Source organism: Artibeus jamaicensis, unplaced genomic scaffold (assembly GCF_021234435.1).
Source record: "Artibeus jamaicensis isolate MK-2021 breed Jamaican fruit bat unplaced genomic scaffold, CSHL_Jam_final scaffold_847, whole genome shotgun sequence".
NCBI classification, from domain to species: domain Eukaryota; kingdom Metazoa; phylum Chordata; class Mammalia; order Chiroptera; family Phyllostomidae; genus Artibeus; species Artibeus jamaicensis.
Window position 1 is genome coordinate 9,959,219 of NW_026522057.1, and position 21,175 is coordinate 9,980,393.

General features: G+C 54.0%; 1 protein-coding gene across 1 annotated transcript in view; it reads left to right on the plus strand.

Moving 5' to 3' along the window:
* The first annotated feature begins 3,384 nt into the window (after positions 1-3,384).
* CSMD2 (CUB and Sushi multiple domains 2) overlaps positions 3,385-21,175 on the plus strand; it is a 546,707-nt gene continuing 528,916 nt past the window's right edge. Inside the window, exon 1 of the mRNA XM_053660680.1 lies at positions 3,385-3,621. Within this exon, the coding sequence (XP_053516655.1) occupies positions 3,432-3,621 (190 nt within the window). The 5' untranslated portion in view covers positions 3,385-3,431. The remainder of the gene's footprint in view (positions 3,622-21,175) is intronic.

A 21,175-nucleotide genomic window follows, 5' to 3' on the forward strand; every position in this document is an offset into this window, starting at 1 on the left:
AGACCTTATGACGACACAGAGATGGCCATCTACAAGAAAAGGAGAGGGGGCTCAGCACGAGCCCACCCTGTCATCACCTCGACCTTGGACATCGAGCCTCCACAACAGTGAGAAAACACATTCCTGCTGTTTAAGCCACCTGGCCCGTGGTCCTTTGTAACCGCAGCCCTAACAAACTAATATACTTCCCGTTCCCCACTGCTCACCACCCCCCGAGTCCCTCACCATCTGGCTTGGGCCCTATTCTCCTCTCCTGGGTTCTCCTCCCCATCCCAGGCCCCTGTTCATGCTCTCTATGCCAAAAGCCCCTTTCCTAACTCTTTGCATGGTTCTCCGGCATAATTTTCAATTCCACCTTCAAAGTCACCACCTCAGAGAGGCCTTTCCAGATCTGCTATGTAAGGTGTGCGCTCCCCCCACCCCCATCTTTCTCATAGCACCATGAACTTTTCCTTCTTCATTCCTAATTAGCATTCTGAATTAGTGTCTTTTATATAGACAGTGGTACCTCAGTCCTTGTTGATTTGTTATGGAACTCTGGATGAGTGCCCAAATCGACACCTACCGAACAGGTGACGAGTGACGAAGCATTTTCTCTTGTGGGGTGGGGGCACCGGGACCCATGCAAGTTCTAGAAAGTGCCACAAGTCCCCAGCAGGTGCGGAGTGCTGAAACCTTTCTCTCGCCAGAATGCCAGGAGTACAGGGTTTGATGAGTTCTGAAGCCAGCGAGTACCAAGGTACAACTGTATTTATTTACTGCCTGCCTTCATAAGCCAGGAGCTGTTCGCTGGGATGTATGTTCATTATCTAACACAGTGTCTGGCATGTAATGATCCTGAATAAATATTGGTTGTGTAAATCAATCTTCACCTCGTCAAAGTCTCTATTCAGGCCTCAGGGTCCAGCCAAAATCCCACTTTCTTCCTGAAACTAGCCTGCTGGTCCCCCCGCCCTGGCCAAGCCTACCGTCTGCCATGCCTGTGCCACACGCCCCTCCCTGTCACCGTGAGTGCCACTGCCTGGCCGTGCGGGCCGAGTGCGGGTCTCTGCCTCTGCCTACATCCTCCCCAGTAGACCACATGCGGTGCGCCTCTGCATGGCCCACAGCCCAGGCTGGCACGGGACCCAGAGCCCAGGGGGCCTCAGCAAAGGTATTCGGCCCCAAATATATCAGGGAGGGATGCATGGTGGGGGAAGTGAGTAATTGGGCTGGACACAGGGATAAAAAGGGCACCCCAGGCCCCTACAGCCCCCAGGGAGAGAGATGACAGATGTCCTTTTTTCTGGGGAGTTTTGGGGTAAACATCAGCTGTGGGTTGCAGCCATAGGGCAAAGTTCTGGAGCTGAGAAGCGGGTTGGGGGAAGTCCACTGGCCTCGAGCCCCAGAATTATAGAGCAGCCCAGACTCTGGCCCAGCTGTGGGCTGCTGGGGAGGGCTGGTTATCTTTGCCAGCTCCCTTCTCTGGAGGAGAACTCTGCCTCCAGGAGAGGGGGAAGGCCCAGCTTAGGAGCCATGGGGCCCACCCTCCCCAGGGAAGACCCTGATAACAGTCACCCAGAAGCCACTACCCAGCCAGACAGTCCCTCTGTCCCTCCCTGCTCTTCAGGTCTGGGAGGGCCATGGCCTGTGTGGCTGGCTGAGGCTTCTCTTTGGGGGCTGGGCCTGGACAGTAGAAAGGACAAGCCCCCTCCCCGCTGCCCCAGGGACATAAAGCAGGCCTTTCACAGTGGAGTTCTGGCTGCTTTGGTTGGTTCTTGGCATCTGCCAGGCAGCACGGGGAGGGGTGAGGAAGCAAGTGTGCTGGGGGTGGGGATGGGGCCTGTGAATCGGTTCCAAGGAACTTCACCCACCCAGGGGCCACCTAGCTGGCCCCCCAACAGTGGGATGAGCTCACAGCAGGGCCATCCTAACAATTTGGGCTAGAGGAGGGACAGTGGCATTAAGGGAGCTGGGAGATCATGGCTCTGTGAAGCAAGGTCCAAGCGTCTACTCCTCCGGCCCTGCTCACCACCTTCCCCACGTGGGATAAGCAAACCCATTGATCTTTCCACTCTTCCCCCCACCCCCGAAACTCCGACTCCTGCCCCCTGAGCTCTAGGTTGGCCTAACCTGTAAACCCGGAGCGCAGCCTCTCTGGGGTGCCTCGGGCAAAGCGGGTGGGGTACTCACCAACTAGTGCTATTCTGCTGGGCTCGCCCCTCCAGGTTCCCCGCCCTTCCCCCCCCCCATCCCCTCCCCCAGGGTCTCCTCTCTCGCCCAGAGTTTAGCGTAGATTTCGAGGCAGCCATCCTGACTGATGGCGAAGCCTAGATGAGATGAGACTGGAAGGGCAAGTTGGGGTGGGGGATGGGGTTGGGACGGGCGCCGAGCCTTTGGGGCCTGGCGGCAGCCGCTACACGCGAGAAGTGGAGAGAGGCTCCATCCGGAGAAAGTCGCCTGGTTTGGGGTCAAGGCTGGGAGGGTGAGAAGGCGCAGGGTCTGGTTATTTAATTGTAGGGATACATTGTACAAGTTACTCTTGCACCTCGGCCCCCGCCCCGCCCCGCCCCTTCCCCAGCGCGCACGGACACTCTTCCCTTCAACCTGAGATTTTGTCTTAGGGTAGGGGTGGGACTGTTTGAAGTCAAACGAACGGGTCTTCCTCCCCACCGTGCTCCAATTCTTAACCCTGGGTCTATGCACAAACACCCATCTTCTGGCACGAGTAGGAGGCTCCTGCGAACTGGGCTCCTAAACATTGCCCCCGGCGCTAGATTGCAAGTTCGAAGCCACCACCTAAGATCAGCTCAGAAAAGCCGTGACTTGGGGATCCGCGTCCTTCTTTGGTTACCTTTTCCCAGACAGCATTCCAATTTCCAAACGTGGAAGAGGCGTGTGTGTGCGCGTCCCCGCCGCCCGTGTGAGTGCGTGTGTGTCTGTATCACTGTGTATGTGTGTGTCTGGGGGTCATATTAATGGGTGATCTTTTAAATGAAAATGAGAGAACTGAACTTAAAAGAAACTGCTCAATTGTAAAACAAACAGGAATAAACAATCCTTAAGATGTAATTTGTGGTTTAGGTCTGGAGGTGGAGGTGGCGCTGAGGAAGAACACCCACCCCCCAATATTTTTTCCTTTGCTGCGCCTCCACCCCCCTGCGTTTGGAGCGGCGGAGAAGCGGCTCCAGAGTGATTAATCCGGGGATAATTCACCCCCCGCCCCCCTCCCCCGGCGCGAACCCCGCGAAGCGGGATTGGAGGGAGTCATTTCCGAGAGCGCAGCGCGCCTCTCCCCGGCCGGGCGGACACTTGGTTCATTCCAGCCGCAGAAGCTCAGGGCTCCCTCGTACCGGGATTTTTTCCGAGCAGAAAAAAGCTCCAGAGCTCTCCTGACCTCCTTTCTCCTCAGCGGCGAGCGGAGCCTCTCCCTTGGCGCTGCCGGCCGCGCCATGCCGCGCTCGCGGGGACGCAAGCAGGGGCGCTGCGGCTGCCCCGTGGGGAGGGCTCGCAGCGAAGCCGGGATTTCGGCGCTCGTGCCGGGCGCTGAGAGCCGCTGGGGCCGCCCGTCGCTGCGACCAACGCCGCCGCCGCTGCTGCTGTTGCTGGGCTGGGGGCTGCTCAGTGCCTCGGCCGCCGCGGGTGAGTCCGGCCGCGCTGGGGAGCCGGCGGCCGCTGCACGCCCCACCCTTGCCCCGACCGGTGCCCCGTTCCTTCCCCCATCCTCCGTCTTAACCTTCCACCCTCCCAGCCGCCCACCCTCACACTCAGCCCCAGACTCCTCCCGCCCAACTGCGTGCGCACCTCCACCCTCACCGCTACCCCCAAACCTAGCCGCAACTTGGCCGGGTCCGGCGCGTGTGGGGGCCTGGGAGGTAGATATCCCCGCCAGGGCTTGCGGGGCGTAGGAACCGTGGCTTCAGTTTCTCCAGGCTCCCAGCCCCCGAGATGCTAGGCTTTCCCCGGATAAACTTTCCTGGAGCCCTCCCGCTACCTCCCCATTCTGGGAGGCACACCGGTCCGGGGGCCTGCAGAGTCTGCCCTGCCCCCGCCCATTTGCTGTCTAAGGAAGCTCGCACCCCCGGGAGCCACCCTGAGGCTGCGGCCGCCATCCCCTTCCCCAAGAGTCCTCCTCCCTCCGCGTTCTGGGCTTGGAGCGGGTCCGGTGGGCGCGGGCCCTGAGCCGGGAGCCCCCAAGCACGCTTTACAGGAGAACTCAGGTGGGGGCTGAGGGTGGTGAGCTAGTAGGAGGTGGGAGTGGGGGTTGTGCTCGGGGGGCTGGAGAGGGAGTGTCACCCTCAGGCTTCGCGCCGCCACCTTCCCAGCGGTTCCCACTCCGCGCCAAAGTGCCCTTTCCCGCGCCCTGCTGCAGCCCAGCGCCGGGGCTGCGGCAGCGGCGGCGCGGGCGGCGAGACCTGCTCCTGGAGACCAAGTCCGGGAGGGGGGCAGACCTGGTCGGTGCGACAGACGAGTCCCGAACTTCTCGGGTGTCTGGCTTCAGCCTGTAGACCAGAGGAGGCACAGGGCCCTTAGAGAGAACCCAGTCCCCAAGTGGGGACGTCCTCGACTGGTGCCTTCTTATTTTATCCTCTGCACCCCTCGGAGGCTGAGCTCTAGCCACAGCCTAGAAAGTTCCGCGTGGCCAGGTGGGGACTGGTCCAACGGGTGATGCCTGGGGCCGCATTTTCATTTAGACCAGAGATTGACACCCGTGACACCTGCTGCCCAGGCCTGTACTCAGGGCACCTCCAGCCTGGAACTGTGTTGGATTTTTTTGTTTTTGTTTTAAACCACCGATTGAACCTCTGAAGGCTTTGCCTTGGCCACGCCAGTATCCCAGTTCTCCCTTCTTGGAAAGTGCACCCCTTCCCTGGCAAGCTCTCCAATTCACTCTGGGCTCCAGATCTTGTAAGTGGGTCCCCGCAGACGCTGTCGCCAGCTCCTTAGCCGGGAATGTTAGGGTTGCTGGTCAAGGAGGGCGCGGAGCCAGCCCAGCTCTCCCATGCCTACTTGACCGGACTTTCTCAGGTTCTCCTCGGAGTCATAACCGCTGACACCCAGAGAGGGGCGCCCGCGGTGCGCGCGCCTAAGAACTGTGGCCTCACGTACACCCACACCCACTGGGTGGCTGTGCTGTTCACAACGATGCCGCTGGTCGTTCAGACTCGCCACACCGCTGCTACTGGCTATCAGGCCCTTCAGCAGTTTGTCCAGATGTGGCCTCTCTCAGGCTTGATCGGATTATTTTTCCAGCTCAATTTGTCCCAGGCCCCAGGGTATATAGCATGCCTCTGGGGAAAGAAAAAGGCCCACTCACTAGAGCTTGCAGGGTGATGCTGGGCGCTGCTGGAATCCTGCCTGGTAGCGATCATCTGCCAGCAGCTCTTTGGTCAGTAGAGAACTTGGGGTGGTGGGGGCGAATGATCTGGGGGAGAGGTGCTGGCTCTCTGGCAGGCCTGCTCTAGCTTCCAGGGCTCCCAGTGCTTTTCTTTAAACTTTCCCTGCATTCGATGTGCTGTTTGGCCTTGCAAGCAACAAAGATTTGGAAATGGACTTGGTGACAGATGACTGCAGGGTTTGGCACCTTAGAGGAGGAAGCACGCTCATTTTGTGCTCTCTTCACACAGTTGAGTTTAAAATACGCTCAGGACTGAGCCATCTCCCTTCCTTAGCTCAGGGTGACTGGATCCAGTGAATATAAGGATCCGAGGAGGAGCACCTCCTCACCCACCTCTACCTTTGACCCTCACTCAGCCCCTTCCCTCTGTGCCGGGCCTGCCCCTCCCCCCTCCTCCTTGGAGACCTCCTATGAATGACCTCCTCTCCCTGGTACCTGTCATTCACTCTTCCTCCTTATGTTTCCTCCTGGCCTATAAACAGCTTTCATCTTTAACATGAAATAAGCAAAACCAGCTTCTTGGCCCCGTTGACCTTTTAGCTACCATACCATCTCTTTCTCTTTTACAAGTCAGCTGTCTTCAAAGTGGTCCTCAACTCACTTTCTTGGCGACCATGCACTCCCTGCAGTCCATCTTCTGTCCCCAGAACTGGAACTCTCCGGGAAAGATCACCAATGACCACCCTAATTGCCAAATCTTTCTGTGACTGGCTTTTCTTTTCTCTTTTTTCCCTCCCTCCCTCCCTCCCTCCCTCCCTCCCTCCCCCTCCCTCCCTCCCTCCCTCCCTCCCTCCCTCCCTCCCTCCCTCCCTCCCTTCCTCCCTCTGTCTTTCTCTTCCTTTACCTCTCTGTGATTTTGAATGCTTTGGGTCACTCCTTTAAAAACTTCACTTCCTCCAGCTTCTGGAGGAAAAAAACGCTTTGCTGATTTTTTTTCTTATTCCTTGGTTGTTCCTCCCCATTCTCTACAGTAGCACTTATTCCCCTCCCCTCCCCCCCCAAGGATGGTTTCCATCACTGTTCCATTCTTGCGCTTTTCCTCATTTTCATCACCACTCCCTGGGTGAGCTCATCCAGGTCCATCCCTTCTTCGACCACAGGGACCTCCTGCCAAGATGCTTCTCCCCAATGTCTGTTGGCTTTGTCACGCCCGGAAACTCTGGGTCTAGGCAGCCCATGTATCTGGCTGATGTTTGGACATCTTCACCTAGATGTTTCCTTTCCAAAGCAAATTCATGAGCTCCTCTCCTGAGCCTGCAGTAGTCCCTATGCAGGCTGATGAAACCTGCAGCCCCCCAGGTAGTTACCCAGCCTGGAAGCCTGAGTATCATTCTCAACTCCTTCCTTATCAGGTGGCCGTCAAATTCCTGTAAGTTTCATACCCTCAGCTGTTCCCAAACTTCGCTACTTTACCCTGGGTTCAGAGGCTCTGAGCATGGAAAAGGCTGAAATGCCTCCCACCTCCTTAATAACTTATTCCAAATCAAAGTAATATTAAACCATAAGCAATTCCAACAAAGTTCTGATTTTCCCCTCCTAACCACTTCATTGCTTTAAAAAATTCAAATGCCACATTATTTCTCAAAAAAAAAAAATCTCTCCTTTGCCTCTTCCCAAGCGCTTGTTGTCAGAGGCCTCTTGCAGCCTAGAGCACTGGCCATGCCCAGTGCTTGATTACCGTGCTCACTGAATTGCATTCAGAGTGTTGATTTGTCTGCCTCCCCCCGTGTTGAGCTGTGAGCTTCCTGAAGGCAGGGCCGGTGCTTCATTTCTCTTTCACTCCCGCCACCCAGCCCAGAACCAGGCATGGCTCTGGCATCTGGGAGATGGTTGGTTGTCAAATCAGTGAGTGACTTTAAATATTGTTGGACCGTATTTTTAGGGAACAATAAAGCTAAGTAAAGAGCATTAGGGGTCAAGGAAACCAGAGATAACAATGACATCTGGTCCCCTGATGTCCCCCACCCTTGAACTAAATGTCATGGATGGGTAAGATAGCTCCTTATATCCAGAAGCCTTACAACCTTGAGCCCCTTGGCATACCACTCCCCTTCCCTTAAAAAGGAAAGGCATTTAACTAGTTACTCAGGCACGAACGTATGAATTTGAAATTCCATTTGCAATGAACTCTGGGCTTATGGTTTTAAAAAATTAGCTGACTATAGCAGATAGTGTTGACCCTTTAGTAGGCTGGTGGGTGTGTGACTTTGTTGCGAATGAGGCTAGAAGCACATGGCAAGGGGACTGGAGAACCGGACTCTGGGGTCTTGAACACTGTAAGGTGTGGACAGTGTTGCCAGGGACAGTCCAGCAGGTGGCTTCGGCAAGTCCACCTTGACTTGCACCTGGCCTGCATCTGCTTCGTCATCATTGTCACTCCAGCAGATGACAAGAATCTGATTGCTCAGTGGAGCCCGATGCTCCTTGTTGGGAAAACAGCTGAGCTTCAGATCTCTCCAAGGCTCAGGTTCCCCACCTGCAAAAGGGACAAGTCATTCCTGTGTCGTGAGAAGGATGAGAAACAGAGATGCAGCAGGCCCATACATAGGTGCCTCATCCAAGGTGCCCTTCTGCGGGAAGCTGGGGCTGACACGGGAATGCTGAGGACAGAGGACTCGGCCGGGAAGCCCGTGTGCCCTCATCGTGTCCTCCCCCACCCACCGTGCTCAGGAAGCATCTGGGTACCCAGGGCAGCGTCACTAATAGCCAATGTTCGCTGAGTCCTCGCCATGTGCTCCCACTCACCCCAGGCACTCGCATGCACCAACTCAAATCTGACAGTGATCCAGTGAGGCCGACGCTATTAGTATCCCCATCTCATACATGAAGAAGTGGGTTCAGAGAGGACATGGAACTTAGTTATGCAACAAGTCAATGGCGAAGCCAGGGTTTGAACCCAGTCTGCCCGACTCCAAATCTTTGACTCGTAACCATCTGCTCTCTGACTTCCCAGGGCACCCAGCTGGCCGATACCTTTGGAATCCTTCTGCCCCCCTCCCTCAGTTCTGCTGTGCTGCTTTTGGCACTTGAGGTCCGGCTCCCAGCCTCCCAGCCCCTCAGGCAGCTGTGGTCCATCCATCCCCACTATTGCACTTGGGCTGTGACTGTGAACTTATCCTTGGTTTGCTTCTAGCCCCAAACACCCTTCCAGACTGAACTCCGCTGTGGGCTCTCACAAGTCCCCAGGCTTCCCCTCTTGTCAAACCACCAGGATGTAATGGAATACCGTGTTTGGTGAGATGAGGCCCGTCTGTATGCCCTAGAGGTCAGTGAACTCGGGCAGGGCAGTGCAGCCCCGGTCGTAACACGCAGAAGACTCTCGGTAAACACCTGTTGACAGAACCAGTATCAGGCTCTCTGGCACTCAAGGCTCCCTTCCCTTGTTGGACATTCCCAAGGCGAGGGGTGCGGAGGAGGGGAGAGGTGAAGGGGCAACCCCAAGTGGGAGGAAGTCCGGGCAGTTCTGCGTCCTGCTAGTAATAGCTGGCCAGTGTTTTATAGACATTAGTTTTCAATTCACACAACAACCCAACCACTACAGTGTCATATTTGAAGAGGCTAGGTTTCTGAAATGAAGCCATTTGTTGTAGAGCAGAAAGGTAAAGGAGGCAGGATTGAACCTCAGGGCTACCCACTCCAGGGCCCATCCTGTTAATTCATGGAAGGCGTTGGTCACAGTGCCCATGGTTAGCGTCAGCATATGCTAGAGGCTGTCTCCGGTACTACTATTTCTGCTGTTACTACTGGCTACTTGCTTTCTGCACCAGCCTCTTCAAATCACAAGAGAAACAGTTCTGACACTATGCTGCTCTAAGCTGCCACTGTATGCGCCATCACGAAGAGTCTTTTCTCTTTGCTCTTCACTGAAAGCACAGCTCTTAGATCCTGGCCCTCTCATCCAACCCTTCAGCCCACCTTACAACGGTCTCTTCCAGCAGTGGTCAAGGGGGAGGAGCCTCTATCTCCCCCTAGAGGTTGGAGAATGCCACTGACACCCCCCTCCGGTTTCATTTGCTTTGCAGGGTATGGCCTCCCAACCCCTCCGTCTCTGCCTGCAGAGATTTTCCACTGTACAATCTCTGGGGAACATCTGAATGAACCTGCAAGTGGAGGGTTATTTTGGAGTCCTTGCCTCCTGGAGACCTATCTCAGGCTTCACTGGCTCTGAATAGAACTCGGCTCTCCTTTGGACCCACAGAAAGCAAAGGGCAGGCCATACATCGTGGGGGGTTCTCAACCTGAAAATTATTCCATATTTCTTAGAGATTTTTCTTGGCTCTAGTATGTTAAGACAAATGAAGAAAATCATACTTTCTTTCTGGACTGTTTAGAGCTCAGCCTCCAGGATTATCTTTTCAATACCCATTTTTTAAAGAGGAGATTCTGTGTCTTTTTTTCCCTCTTCTCCCCAAGTACACACTTAGCTCTTAAGTCTTTGGGGGAGGGTGAGACTCTTCAGCTTTCTTGTGTATCTTTGTGTAACATGAAGAATGGTCATGCCCCTGTGTAAATCACCAATGAGAATGCTGGCCAGGCTGGAGATGAGAGGGGAGGGAATGTAATGGACTCTGATGGGGTGAGATTGGAGAAATAGGATGATTTGAGAGGGACTGAGATTAAGTAGGAAGGGTTGAGTGGGGTAAGATCAAGAGTGCATTAGGATGTATTGGGATGGGATAGGTAGAATGAATAGGGACGGATTGAGATGGGTGGTGGAATAGGCTTGAGTGCAGTATGGTTTGGGGTGGGGTTGAGAGGGTAGGATTGGATAGAGAGCGTCCAGGGGTTGACTGGGTTAGGGTGGGGTGGGTGCTTAGACTGGGATGGGGTGGGGTAGGGTGGATGCAGTCAGGGTGAGGTGGAAACGGACCACTGGGATGTGGGGGACAGCGGAGAGTATGCGGTGGTGGGATGGGGTGAGATGGGGCTGAGTCAGGATATGACTCACTGGGTGGCTTGAATTGGGTGAACCGGGATGGGACACTGGGAGGTGTGGGGGTGGGGTTATGCAGACAACTGAGGGGGCTCTTTCAGGAAATGGGAGATGAGGGAGGGCACCAGCAACAGCCTCCCTGTCCTTGCAGCATCTTCCTCTTCCTCCCCAGAACCCCTGTTTCTTTGTTGCTGAAACCGGGGTATTCCCAGCAGACAGAAAGTCCCCACCAGCCCTCCAGTCCACGCTGATGTGGGTCCTGAGGTGCTGGAGGCCCCGCCCCCCTGCTGTCAGGGGTCCTTCCCCAGGGAGAAGCTGGGTGTCCTGCTGGCCCCCATCCCGAACCCTACCAGAGGCACGTGCCTGGAGCCCCAGTGCGGCCCATGTCAAACCCAACAGCAGAGAAGGGTGCTGTGCCCGCCCTAAATCTGGTGGGGTGCTGCACCCACAGAGAGCAAAGTCCTAGGTGGTTTAGGGGCTCCCACGGGCCTCCTCTTTGGGGGCTTCTTGTCGCTGGAAATTGCCTTTCCTCTCTGTTCTACCTATTTGTTTCTGTATTTTTGGAAAATTTTAAACTGAATTGATCTCTAAGAGGATGTCAGTCCCATCCTTGAAAATCATTATTACAGGGAACTTTTATGATGCTAAAAATAATGTATGTATAGTTAAATTACCGGGAGCACCAGGATGACTCTTAGAAATTTCTTTGAACGTCTCCCGTGTGGTCTAGAGCAGAAAATAAGGGCTCAAGTCGCAGCACAAATAGCCTTCCTCCCTGCCAGCGTTGTACTTATCCTCAAGTCGGTGCAGTTATAATCCAGGTGCCTCCAAAAAATTATCTGTCCATCTTCTAGATTTTCAAATAGGAAACAGAACAAGTTCTCTTATTAAGTAGCTACATGTATTTATTGAATGAAAGTAAGTAGGTGTGACAGTTGTAACTTGAAGGGGAGAAAGCAGAGACTTTGACATTTAGACCATTTGAGGCACCAGTGTGTTATCAGAGGGTGCGGGGGCATTTGGTGTGGATGCTTGGTGGCCCTTTCTGAGATGAGCGAGCATGGGAGAGTGGACTCGGGCCCCAGGAGGCCTGTCTGCGTGCCAGCTGACTGCCTGCCTCTGCTCCAGCCCCACCAGAGTCTCACTTGCCACCTACTGACCCTCCATCGCCATTTCAGGGCTGGGGTCAAGGATGCAGAAAGGCTCACAGACTGGGCCAGGCTTGCTGATGATGTGTGGACTCCTGCGTATCACTTGGCGATAAGGAGGAGATGCAAGCTTAGTGATTTATGTTCAGCCCATGTTAACACGTTTCTAGCGTGAAAATGAGTACCTCAAGGATAATGGCGTTCCCTCCTCCCAGGGACCTTGTGGCCCTGGCCCTTGTCATTTGTGTAGCCCCAGAAGGACTGACAGGCAGCAGACCCACAGCAGGGAGAAAGACAATCTGACATATTTGGGATATGCCTTGATATTTAGCCTGAGAGTCAGGGAACTAGACTCCCAGACTTGGTGATGCTTCTACAACTTATGTGACCACGAGAGAATTATTTCACCTTCCTTGGCCTCCATTTTTTTATTTGTAAAATGGGAATAATGATATCCATCACGTCTGTGTAATACTGGACTTGGAAGCTCTTTCATCCACGAAACAAAAATGATCTGGAGATATTAGAATAGGTTACTAATCTAAGCCTCATGCAATGGGAGATCCTGCCCAGCAGCCAGGCCAGCTTGGCTTTTAGGGACGTGAAACCCACTATTTCTCTAGTGAGCCTGCTGGCCTTCAGGGTGCAGGAGTGGTGGGTGAAGGAGGGCAAACTCGCTGGGCTTCCTGGCCCTGACCTACTGTTATGCTCCCATGTGTGGCTGCTCCTGAGAACTTGAAAGGGAGGACGCCAGCCATTCCCAGCCATAGCCCATCACTCATCTGCCCAGCCCCGCCTTCCCTGTGCACCCCGGCAGCATCACTGTGTGTTCTGTCTGGGAGGGCGGACTGTTCAGGCTTCCCTTTCACGAACATCCATCTCGGGGACAAGATCCACACCGAGGCCTTTAAACTCTTGCAAGAGGAAAATTCCCCGTGTTTGAGGACCACTAAGCCTCACAGCTCATGACATTTTGTTCCAGGAAGCATGGGCAGAGGAAAAGGTTACAAGGATAGTTTTCCTGAGTCATGTGGATGACACAGTTGGGTATTTTTGTTTTCGTCTTCTCTCCCTCCTCCCTCTCCTCCTCCTGCTCCTCTTCCTCCTCCTCCTCCTCCTCCTGAGCTCAGGTGCATAACATTGAGTTAATCCCACCTTCAGACCATGACACTTCATGATCCTCTGTCAATACCAGACTCCTCTCTTATTTTATTTAAGCATTTTCCTCCCTTTATGCCCCGTCTTAATGCATTGTTTTCCTCTCTCATCAGTACCCACTCTGATATGTTTGCTATGTCTTAAAATATGCATGGATTCTCATAAAATATGTAGGCTTGTTTTGTGTGCATATGCATTTTAAATTTACATAAATGATGGTGAACGATACATTGCATCCAGTTCCTTACTGTATTTACTCCACACTGCAAAGATCTAGCCCTGCTCCCTGTGTGCGCCTAGTCCGTGGTTTCTAACCGGCGTGGGCCTCAAGTGTCCAGCACCCATCGTATTCTAAGTGTCCGCTCCCCTGGGGAGGGACCTGCCCGGCCGGTTTGTGACCCCTCCTGGCCACACACGCAGTTCCGAAGAACAGCCCGGTCCACGCTGTCTCGGGGCCCCGTGTGAGAACCCCTCTGGGCTGTGCAGGTGCAGGGTTGGGGTCCCTGAAGCAACGCTCTGTGTTCTGCCATAATGTTCTCTAACGCGGCTGTGCCAGGACACGTTCCCAGCAAGGGTGCGCGGGAGTTTCTGTCTGCCCAGGTCATCACCAGCATCTAACGCTGTCAGCCTTTCTGAATCACCCCCTTCTGACAAGTTTAAAGTGCCATCTCATTGTTTTAATTGACATTTCTCTGATTGCTAGTAAGTTTGAACAGCTCTTATACGCGAGTCGGTTGTTTGAGCTTCTCTTTTTTTGTAAATTGCCTGTTGCTAGTCTTTGTTTGTAAACGGGACTTCCTGTCTTAATGGAGGAGAAATTTTGGTTGATGTGTAGGAGCTTTTTTTAATCTTCCAAGTCTTGACCTTCGCAACCTTTAGAGGTTACAGATAATCTCTCTCAGTCTTTTTTTAAAGTATATTTTATTGATTATGCTATTACAGTTATCCCAGTTTTCCCCCTCCACCTGGTTCCCCCCTTCCCCCCCAGCAGTTCATCTGTCTGTTTTGTTACAGTATCTTTCTTTGGACAAAAATGCTTCCTTTTAAACATAGTCAGGTCCATCAATGTTTTGTGGAAAACCGAAGTCGGGGCATACGGGGGCACTGGCGAGCCGGGGGCTGGGCGGGTTCTCAGGCCCACCTGAGTCTACCCTGCTGCAGGGCTGGCTCTCTCTGTGGAGGGCCTGGGGTCGTCCCAGAACCGTCGTGTCCGTTCTGGACTCCCAAATCCTACAGGAGGTCTCTCTTTTGGTTGAAGGCTCTGTGTTTCCTGAAGGTGTCAGTTTAAGTACCAACCAGTTCTTTGATGGGGGCCACACTTAGAGAACGTGAGGGATGACTTGTCCCGGCAGCAGGTGGTCGAGGAGGGCCTGTGCTGTGCCCGAGCTCTCCGATGCCATGGGACGTAGATAAGGGTATGCAGGACAGGCAACAGTTCACGGTGGTGTCATATCTAAAAGCTGGAAGCAAACCAAGGATCCCTCACTGGAAGATGGATAAACAAAACATGGCATCTACATACAATGAAATATCGTTCAATCTTAGAAAGGAAGGCTATTCTATGTGCTGCAACCTGGACACATTACGGTAAGTGAATAAGCCAGTCACAAAGCGCCAAAAACTGTATAATTCATCTTAAGTGAAGTACTGAGACTGGTCAAATCCACGGAGACAGAGAGTAGAAGGGTGGTTGCTTGGGGCTGGGGGAAGGGAAGGTGGGGAGTGGGGTCTAAGAGGCACAGAGTTGTAGCTCTGCAAGGTGACAAGAGTTCCTCGGACGGACGGTGGTATTAGTGACACAGCAGTGTGAACGTTCTTAGTGCCACGGAACCGGACTCTAAAAATCGTTACCCCGATAACTTTTATGTTGTCTATATGTTGCCACAATTAAAAATAAAGAGGGGTAACTACCCAGACTCAAGGCGCCAGGGGAGGCTGACAGAGCAGTGAAGTCAGACTGAGACGTGCGGGATCGGTAGCAGAGCTCAGATAAAGAGAAGCAGCGGGGAAGGGATGTCTCGAGTGGAAACCTATCTGTCTGGGCTCTCCGTTGAGTGGGAGCAAGTCATGTTCAAGGTCTAGGAGAAGTTCAGTGTGAAATGAAGGACTGCTAACTGAATAAGGGCTACGAGGGGTCTGGAGGATTTGTGAGCAGGGGCGTGGCCTGATTGGCCAGGACGCACTGTGCAAGGAGGTCTCTGAAGGAAGGAGGTGACAAGGGCAGAGTCCTGCTGGGGAAGGCAGGTGTTCGTGCGGGGACTTGGAGCCCCATAGGGAGGGGGCAGTAAGGAGGGGACAAGGGGGCCCTTGTCCCTCTGTGTTTTCCCCACCCTGTTCGTGCCCACCAGAGACAGTAGACATCTGATATCCCGCCAGAAGTCCATGAAACTCTCACCCTTAAATTGTGGGTCATAAATCACAGCCTGTGAACCCTGCCTCAGTGAGAACATCCCAAAACTTTTATCACGAATGAAAATAAAAATAGGAAATCTACCTGCGTGGGGATGACTCAGCAGGCCATTTCAACATACTGTCCGGTGAGGAGACCTCTGGGCCCTGCCTTGTCCGAGTCACGTGTGCCCCTCCACATTTTGGTCATTCTGCCTTTCCTGCCCTCGCTCCTCCCCTCTTCCAGCCTCCTTCACTTTCTCCTTTTCCCCAGTCCTGTTTCTTTTCTGGACACCAGGATTCTTTTTCCTCTTCATTCCCAACCTCACCATCAATTTGAGCCTCCTCATGACCTTTGACCTTGTTGCCTCCATCCCACCACCTGGCCCAGGACCCTCCCTCTCCCTGGCCTCTCCTTTAGCCAGGCTCAGCCCAGCAGCTCCATCAACAAGGAGGATTTTTCAGGCCCTTGGCTGCTCCCATCTGCTTAGGAGCAGTGAGCTGGGTCATTTCGAACATCCACTGAGTGCCTACTATGTGGCCCTGGGCTGAGGGCCATGGATACACTACTGTTTAAAACCACGTACCTTCCCCAAGGACAGTTCATTATAAGCCCCCAGAGGCCCAGGGAAGCGAGGAGAGGAGGGGTTGGGGGCAGCAGGGCAGACTTCACCCAAAGGTGAAGCGGGCTTTCTGGGAGTGAGCAGGCGTCCCTCGAGGTGATGGAGGATAACCTGGGCAGGAGGCCTCAGGCCTAGGGCGGCAAGCTGCGTTTTCGGGATGGCAAGTTTGCATCCCCTGCCTCAGCACCATCCTGGTTGTCACGGCAGCTGGACGCAGTCCTTTCAGGGAACCCGAACTGAGAGCTGCACCTGCCTCTCCTTAAACCTTAGACCCTGCTCAGAAGTCGGTCACTGTGCAGTTGAGGAAGGTGATATTGAAGAAGGTTACTTGCCCAAGACCACACAGCTCAGGAGGGGGATCTAAACCCATTCTGATTCTGGAGCCCACAGACTTAACCATGGCACCCAAGTTTCCTTCCCAGTTACACGTGTGGATTCCAGGCCCTCCCCCGATCTTCAGAATCCAGGAGCAGAGTGTGCAGTCTGCCTCTTTAAGAAGCTCCTGTGGTGACGATGATGATGATGATGATGCACATGAAGTGTGTCTGGAAGTTCTTGGGCATCCTGCTCCCTGAGCCTGAAGGTGGAGCTCACAAGAGACAGGCTTTCAACCATCCACCTTCCTCTGCTTGCCTTCCGATGACCCTGGTCTTGACTGTCACTACCTGAGCTGCCATCTGCAGCCCTCTGCAGCCCTGTTCCCCTGGCTTCAGCCTCTCCAGCCCCCTCTATTGTCATGCCAACCCTGGGAGAGCCAGGACACACCCCAGAGGCTGCAGCACCTCGGAGGTAACCACAGTTTGTGCTGATGAGATTAGGGAGACCCCAGAGGGGATTGGGAGACCACAGTAGCCCCACAGGCCTGCATTCACATTCTAAACTGCTTAGCACACTTAACAAAAGGCATGTTGGTAAGGTGTGGCCCGACAGCTTGGAGCTCCTGAATCACCAAGCCCCTGATTTGTTAGGTGAGGGCACTCAGGGGAGTCTTATCCTCAACTTCCTCCATGTACTAATTCCCGTTATTCTAGATTTAATACTCACTGAAGAACAGACGTAAAGCACTGAAATGCCATTTTCCTAGGGCCTGGGATGGGGGGCAGCAGTTTTAGGAGAGGCATCATGGGCAGGTAAGGCAGGGTTAGCCAGGCAGGCTGGGGAGGAGCCTGAGAATGGGGCCCAGGAGTCCAGTTCCTCCCTCCCTTCCTCTGGGGAAGAGCCAGGACCCAGCCCCCAGCAGAGGGGCTTTTAGAGAGAGTCTGCAGTCCCAGTGAGGAGCCAGGGTCTCAGTAGGGAAACAGAGGCAAAGGGCCAGTTATGCAAATAGGGATGCGAGGAAGTACAGAGACACCAGGCGCCCAAGGGTGCGTCCATTCATTCAGTTGTGCAGCCAAATAGTTCTCGGGTTTCAGGAGGTGAGGGAGGGACTATTAAATGAGTGCCCTGGAGAAAGAGGCTTCATGATCACATGAGTCTAGGAAGCACCAGGCCTTGGTTTCCAGTGTGTGGTTCAAGGCCTTGCAGGAAGCCAGTTAGAAACGCAGCTTCTTAGGCTCCACGGCCCACCTGTCAAATCAGAATCTGCATTTTAACGAGACAGCAGGTGATTCCTCTGCCCGAGACAGTCCGAGAAGCTCTGTGGGACAACACGTTCAGAGCACAGACTTCCGAGTAAGGCCAGCCCGGGGCCAATCCTGGCTCTAGTTGATTCTGGGTCTCAGCTGCCACATTAGTAAAATGAGGCAAAAAGCCTGACCTCATAGTCATGCTTGTAAAGGTCCGTGTTTGCAGAGTACCTGCCTCTGATCATGCGTCCCTTTTGTCCCTTTGTCCCCATGAGTCTGTGGCCCATGGACAAGGGGCTTTGGTTCTTGTGTTCACCCCCGTGTCCCCAGCACATAGGACATAGGACAGTGCATGGGGCATGGTAGGTGCTCAGTCAGTACTTGTTGAATGAATGAATGCACATCAAGTGGGTTTCGGGGCAAACTGAACACCCCAGAAGCTGCCTTCTGGAGTTTCAAAGCCTTGGTGAGGTTGTCCTTTCTGTTGTCTGTTGCCGTGCCAGGTTATAGCAGATTTTCCAAGGGGAAGGGATTGCTGAGAGGCTGGGGCAAAGGGCACAGTGGAAATTTTTGTTGCAGAGCAATGAGATAGCTTGAGAAATGTTTTGAGAAATCTTAGCCAATGAACTGATCAGTCTGGAGAGACTGAGGTCAGGTCGGGTGGGGAAGGGTAGACTGGTGTGTATCTGGACCCAGCCAGTGTCCCCAGACTCCAGATTTTGAACGTAGAAGTTAATCAGACCCAACACCACTCCTCTTTTTCCTCTTGATCCTTTGTCAGCCTCTCCCACTCAGCTCAGTCCCTGGAGCCTCCTGCTGGGCTCTGTGCCACTCGGAACCACGGGCTCCTGCCACCTTGGCGCCATTCTCAGCTGTGGGCAGCCTCACCCACTCACTGGCCTCAACAGCCTTATTTCTTACATTACAGCAAAATTGACATTAAAGGAAACAACCTTGTGAACCTTGCTGCTGAATGTCGGTGGAGAAGTGCTGAGGGTGCTATGCCCTGGGCCACCCAGGAAGGTCACTGCTGTCCTGGTGTCCCTGCTCTCATTTCTCTAGTCCCTTCCTCCCCACTGCTTCCTTCCTGTTAACCTGGAAACACACTTTGTCTCCATCTCTACAACACGCTGAACAATACCCCTTCCTTGACTCTTTCCCCCACCCCACTTTTGGCTGTCACCTTGTCTGTCTCCTTCCCTTCCCAGCCCTGCCTCCTGAGAGGGTGTCTGCCAATTCATTTCTCAGCACCTGTCATCTGGCTTCCTTCTTCCCGCTCCAGCGGAAGTGCTTCAGCCCAGGGCGCCACATGACTTCCTGTTGCCCAAATCCAAGCGTCTTTCTTGGCTTCTAGACCCTTCCCAGTCTGGCCACAGCCTGTCTCTTGAGCTTCCGTTTGTCCTTCTCCCTCTTCAGCATCTCACTTCCTCCCAATTACATTGAATTTCCCGTTGCTCTCTTCTTTCTTGTACATTTCATTCCTTCCTGTGGCTCTGACACCCTCGCCAAAGGCTGGTAATACCCACATTCTCCATTCAGGTCTCTAGTGAAGATCTTGCCCCTGAACTCCAGATCCACACACTGCCCAGTGGTCCTTGGTCCCATGTTCAGCATGTCACAAACCGAGTCCTTCCTTCCTGTTGTCACCTGCATCACCACCCACCTCCAGCAGTCTTACCGTCCAGACATTTCGTGTCCCTCCTCCATGAATGGCTCTGCCAGCCCACCCACTCCCTCTCACCAATCACATTTCGTGCATTCTGTCTCCCAAAGAGCTCTCGAGTCTCCCCACATCCTCACTCTTGCTGCTGTGGCCTCACTGTCTTGGACACCTGAGTCCCACTGGAGGGGGACCCAGCACTCTGGCGGCGGTGGTGGCAACATGTAGCTTACACGTCCATACTTGCCTTCCTCTCTGCGGTGGTGCCCAATTCGGTCAGAGGGACACAGGCATAGCTCTGCTGTCTAGGACGGAAGGGGAAGGCTGGCGAGGTCAGCGAGAAGTTGGCCCCCTTAAAGTAGCAAAGACCAAAGCTCCTGGAAAAGAGAGACCCTTCGAAAGAGTTTAAGCTGATAGGCCGCTAACACCAGCCACTGACTGACACCTTGTCTCTTCTGGAGTTCCCATGGATGGGGTGGAAGGACAAGGCACTCCAGTGGAAAGAATGGGAAAGTACTGGTTCACAAATGGATAGATAGCTGGGCACATGCCTGCCTCCCCTCAATGCACAGGCCTCTGGGCGCATGCGCTGGAGGACACGGCTCAGGCCTGAGCGCAGTAGTGGTTTCCACCTGCCGCTGTGAGTGTGAGTCTTGGGGACTGGCTGCAGAATTAGGGCTGGGGCAGGGCTCTCAGAGCACACGCAGTGTCCCTTTTCCCAGTCGGCTCTGGGCAGAATGACTGGCTTGCTCTTGCCTCCTGTTTTTAGGTAGAACAGCGGGCATTTGGCAGACATGCTTTGCCTTTCAGTTCAGGGCCCCTGCCCCTGATAAAACATGGCCCAGTGGAGGCGTAGGGAGAGGGGGCGGGTGTCAGGAAAGCTTTCCGCACCCCTGAGCATGGGTGGAAGGGCTCTCCGCCTTCTCTCTGTGCCGAGACTGCCATGCATGGGGAGGGCTGGAGGGGAGCAATCGAGGCTCCTAAATGTCTCTCCCACCCTAACTCAGCCCAATTTTGTATGACCGGGGACATATTCCCGTTCACCGAGTTCCTCCCAAGAAATGTAGGCACTGTTTCCACCAGATAGCGTGGTTCATAAGGGTATTCACCCTTTGCCCCAATTTTTTCCCAAAAGACGTATGTAACTGCCAGTTGTTTTCAGGCCCATCGGCCCTGAGCAGCTCTCCCCGAACCCCATCTACCCCACAGCAGCCACGGGGAGACTCTGCCAGGGGGCAGGAAGACGTGTGCAGGAGTTCCCAGCTTCCTTCAGGCCCGTGTGCAGACTGAGCAGGACAAAGCCACATCCGACAGGCAGAAGCAGACATGCGGCCCCTCTTTCCACCTTTCCCCTTTCCTATTGCAGAGCTTCAGCCCCCATCCCACCCTCCTGTGGCCTGGGCCCTCCGTTCTCCACCGTGCATTGTCTGAGTTAAGGCCAGGGATGTGCCCTGGCCTAACGTGGGTGGTTGGGAAAAGGCGTCTTCTTGGGGACTCATTCTCAGTCCTTTTATCTAAGGTCTCAACTACCCTTATTCATCTCCCTCAATGCACCTCATTGCAGTTTCCCCTTTCAGAGTGGCAGACGGCCCTGCCAGGGCTAAAGTTTTTCATGCAGTAAACAGAGGGGATGGGGCACCCAGTGTCCCTTAATTATCAAGCCTGTGGGGTCCCTGGAGGGTGGCGGCTGGGTCCCTCCAGTCAGAATGGACAAAGGGCAGTGTGACCTCACCGACTGGGAAAGGTTCCAGCCCAAAGCAGACACTTGGCATTTATTTGGCCAGTGCCTTTTGGTTGGGGATAAATGCAGTTTCTGTTAGGCCCTGTGGAATATTGAAAATGGCCCACTAACTCTCCTTAGTGCCTTTGGAGACCTGTAGGGGTCTGGGGAGTCCCAGGCAGGGAACACCGATCATGTCCAACCCACCAGCCCTTTCTTCCCCTTGCTGGTTTGAAACCAACTCAGTGAAAAACACAAGGGGTGTCACATGGAGAGATCAGAATGTCAGCTTCATTTCCAATAATGTTGATTGGAGAATGTGGCCTTGGATATGTGACCTGATTGGCTTGTTAATACATCACTTTTCAGTGGTAGAGAACCAGCCATTTTTGGCACAGCCTCAGGCCTTCCCAACAGGATCCAAGCCAGCTGGATAAATTTAGGGAGGTGAGAAGCAGGTGGGTCAGCTGAGCGTGCCGGGTTCTCTCCCCAAACTCACTATTTAGACAAGTCACCACCACCCCCACCCCAGCAGGGGGAGAGAGAGGGGGGTCGGAGTAAAATACAAGTGGCTGAGGCACTTTGCCCTTGGGGGTGTGGAGT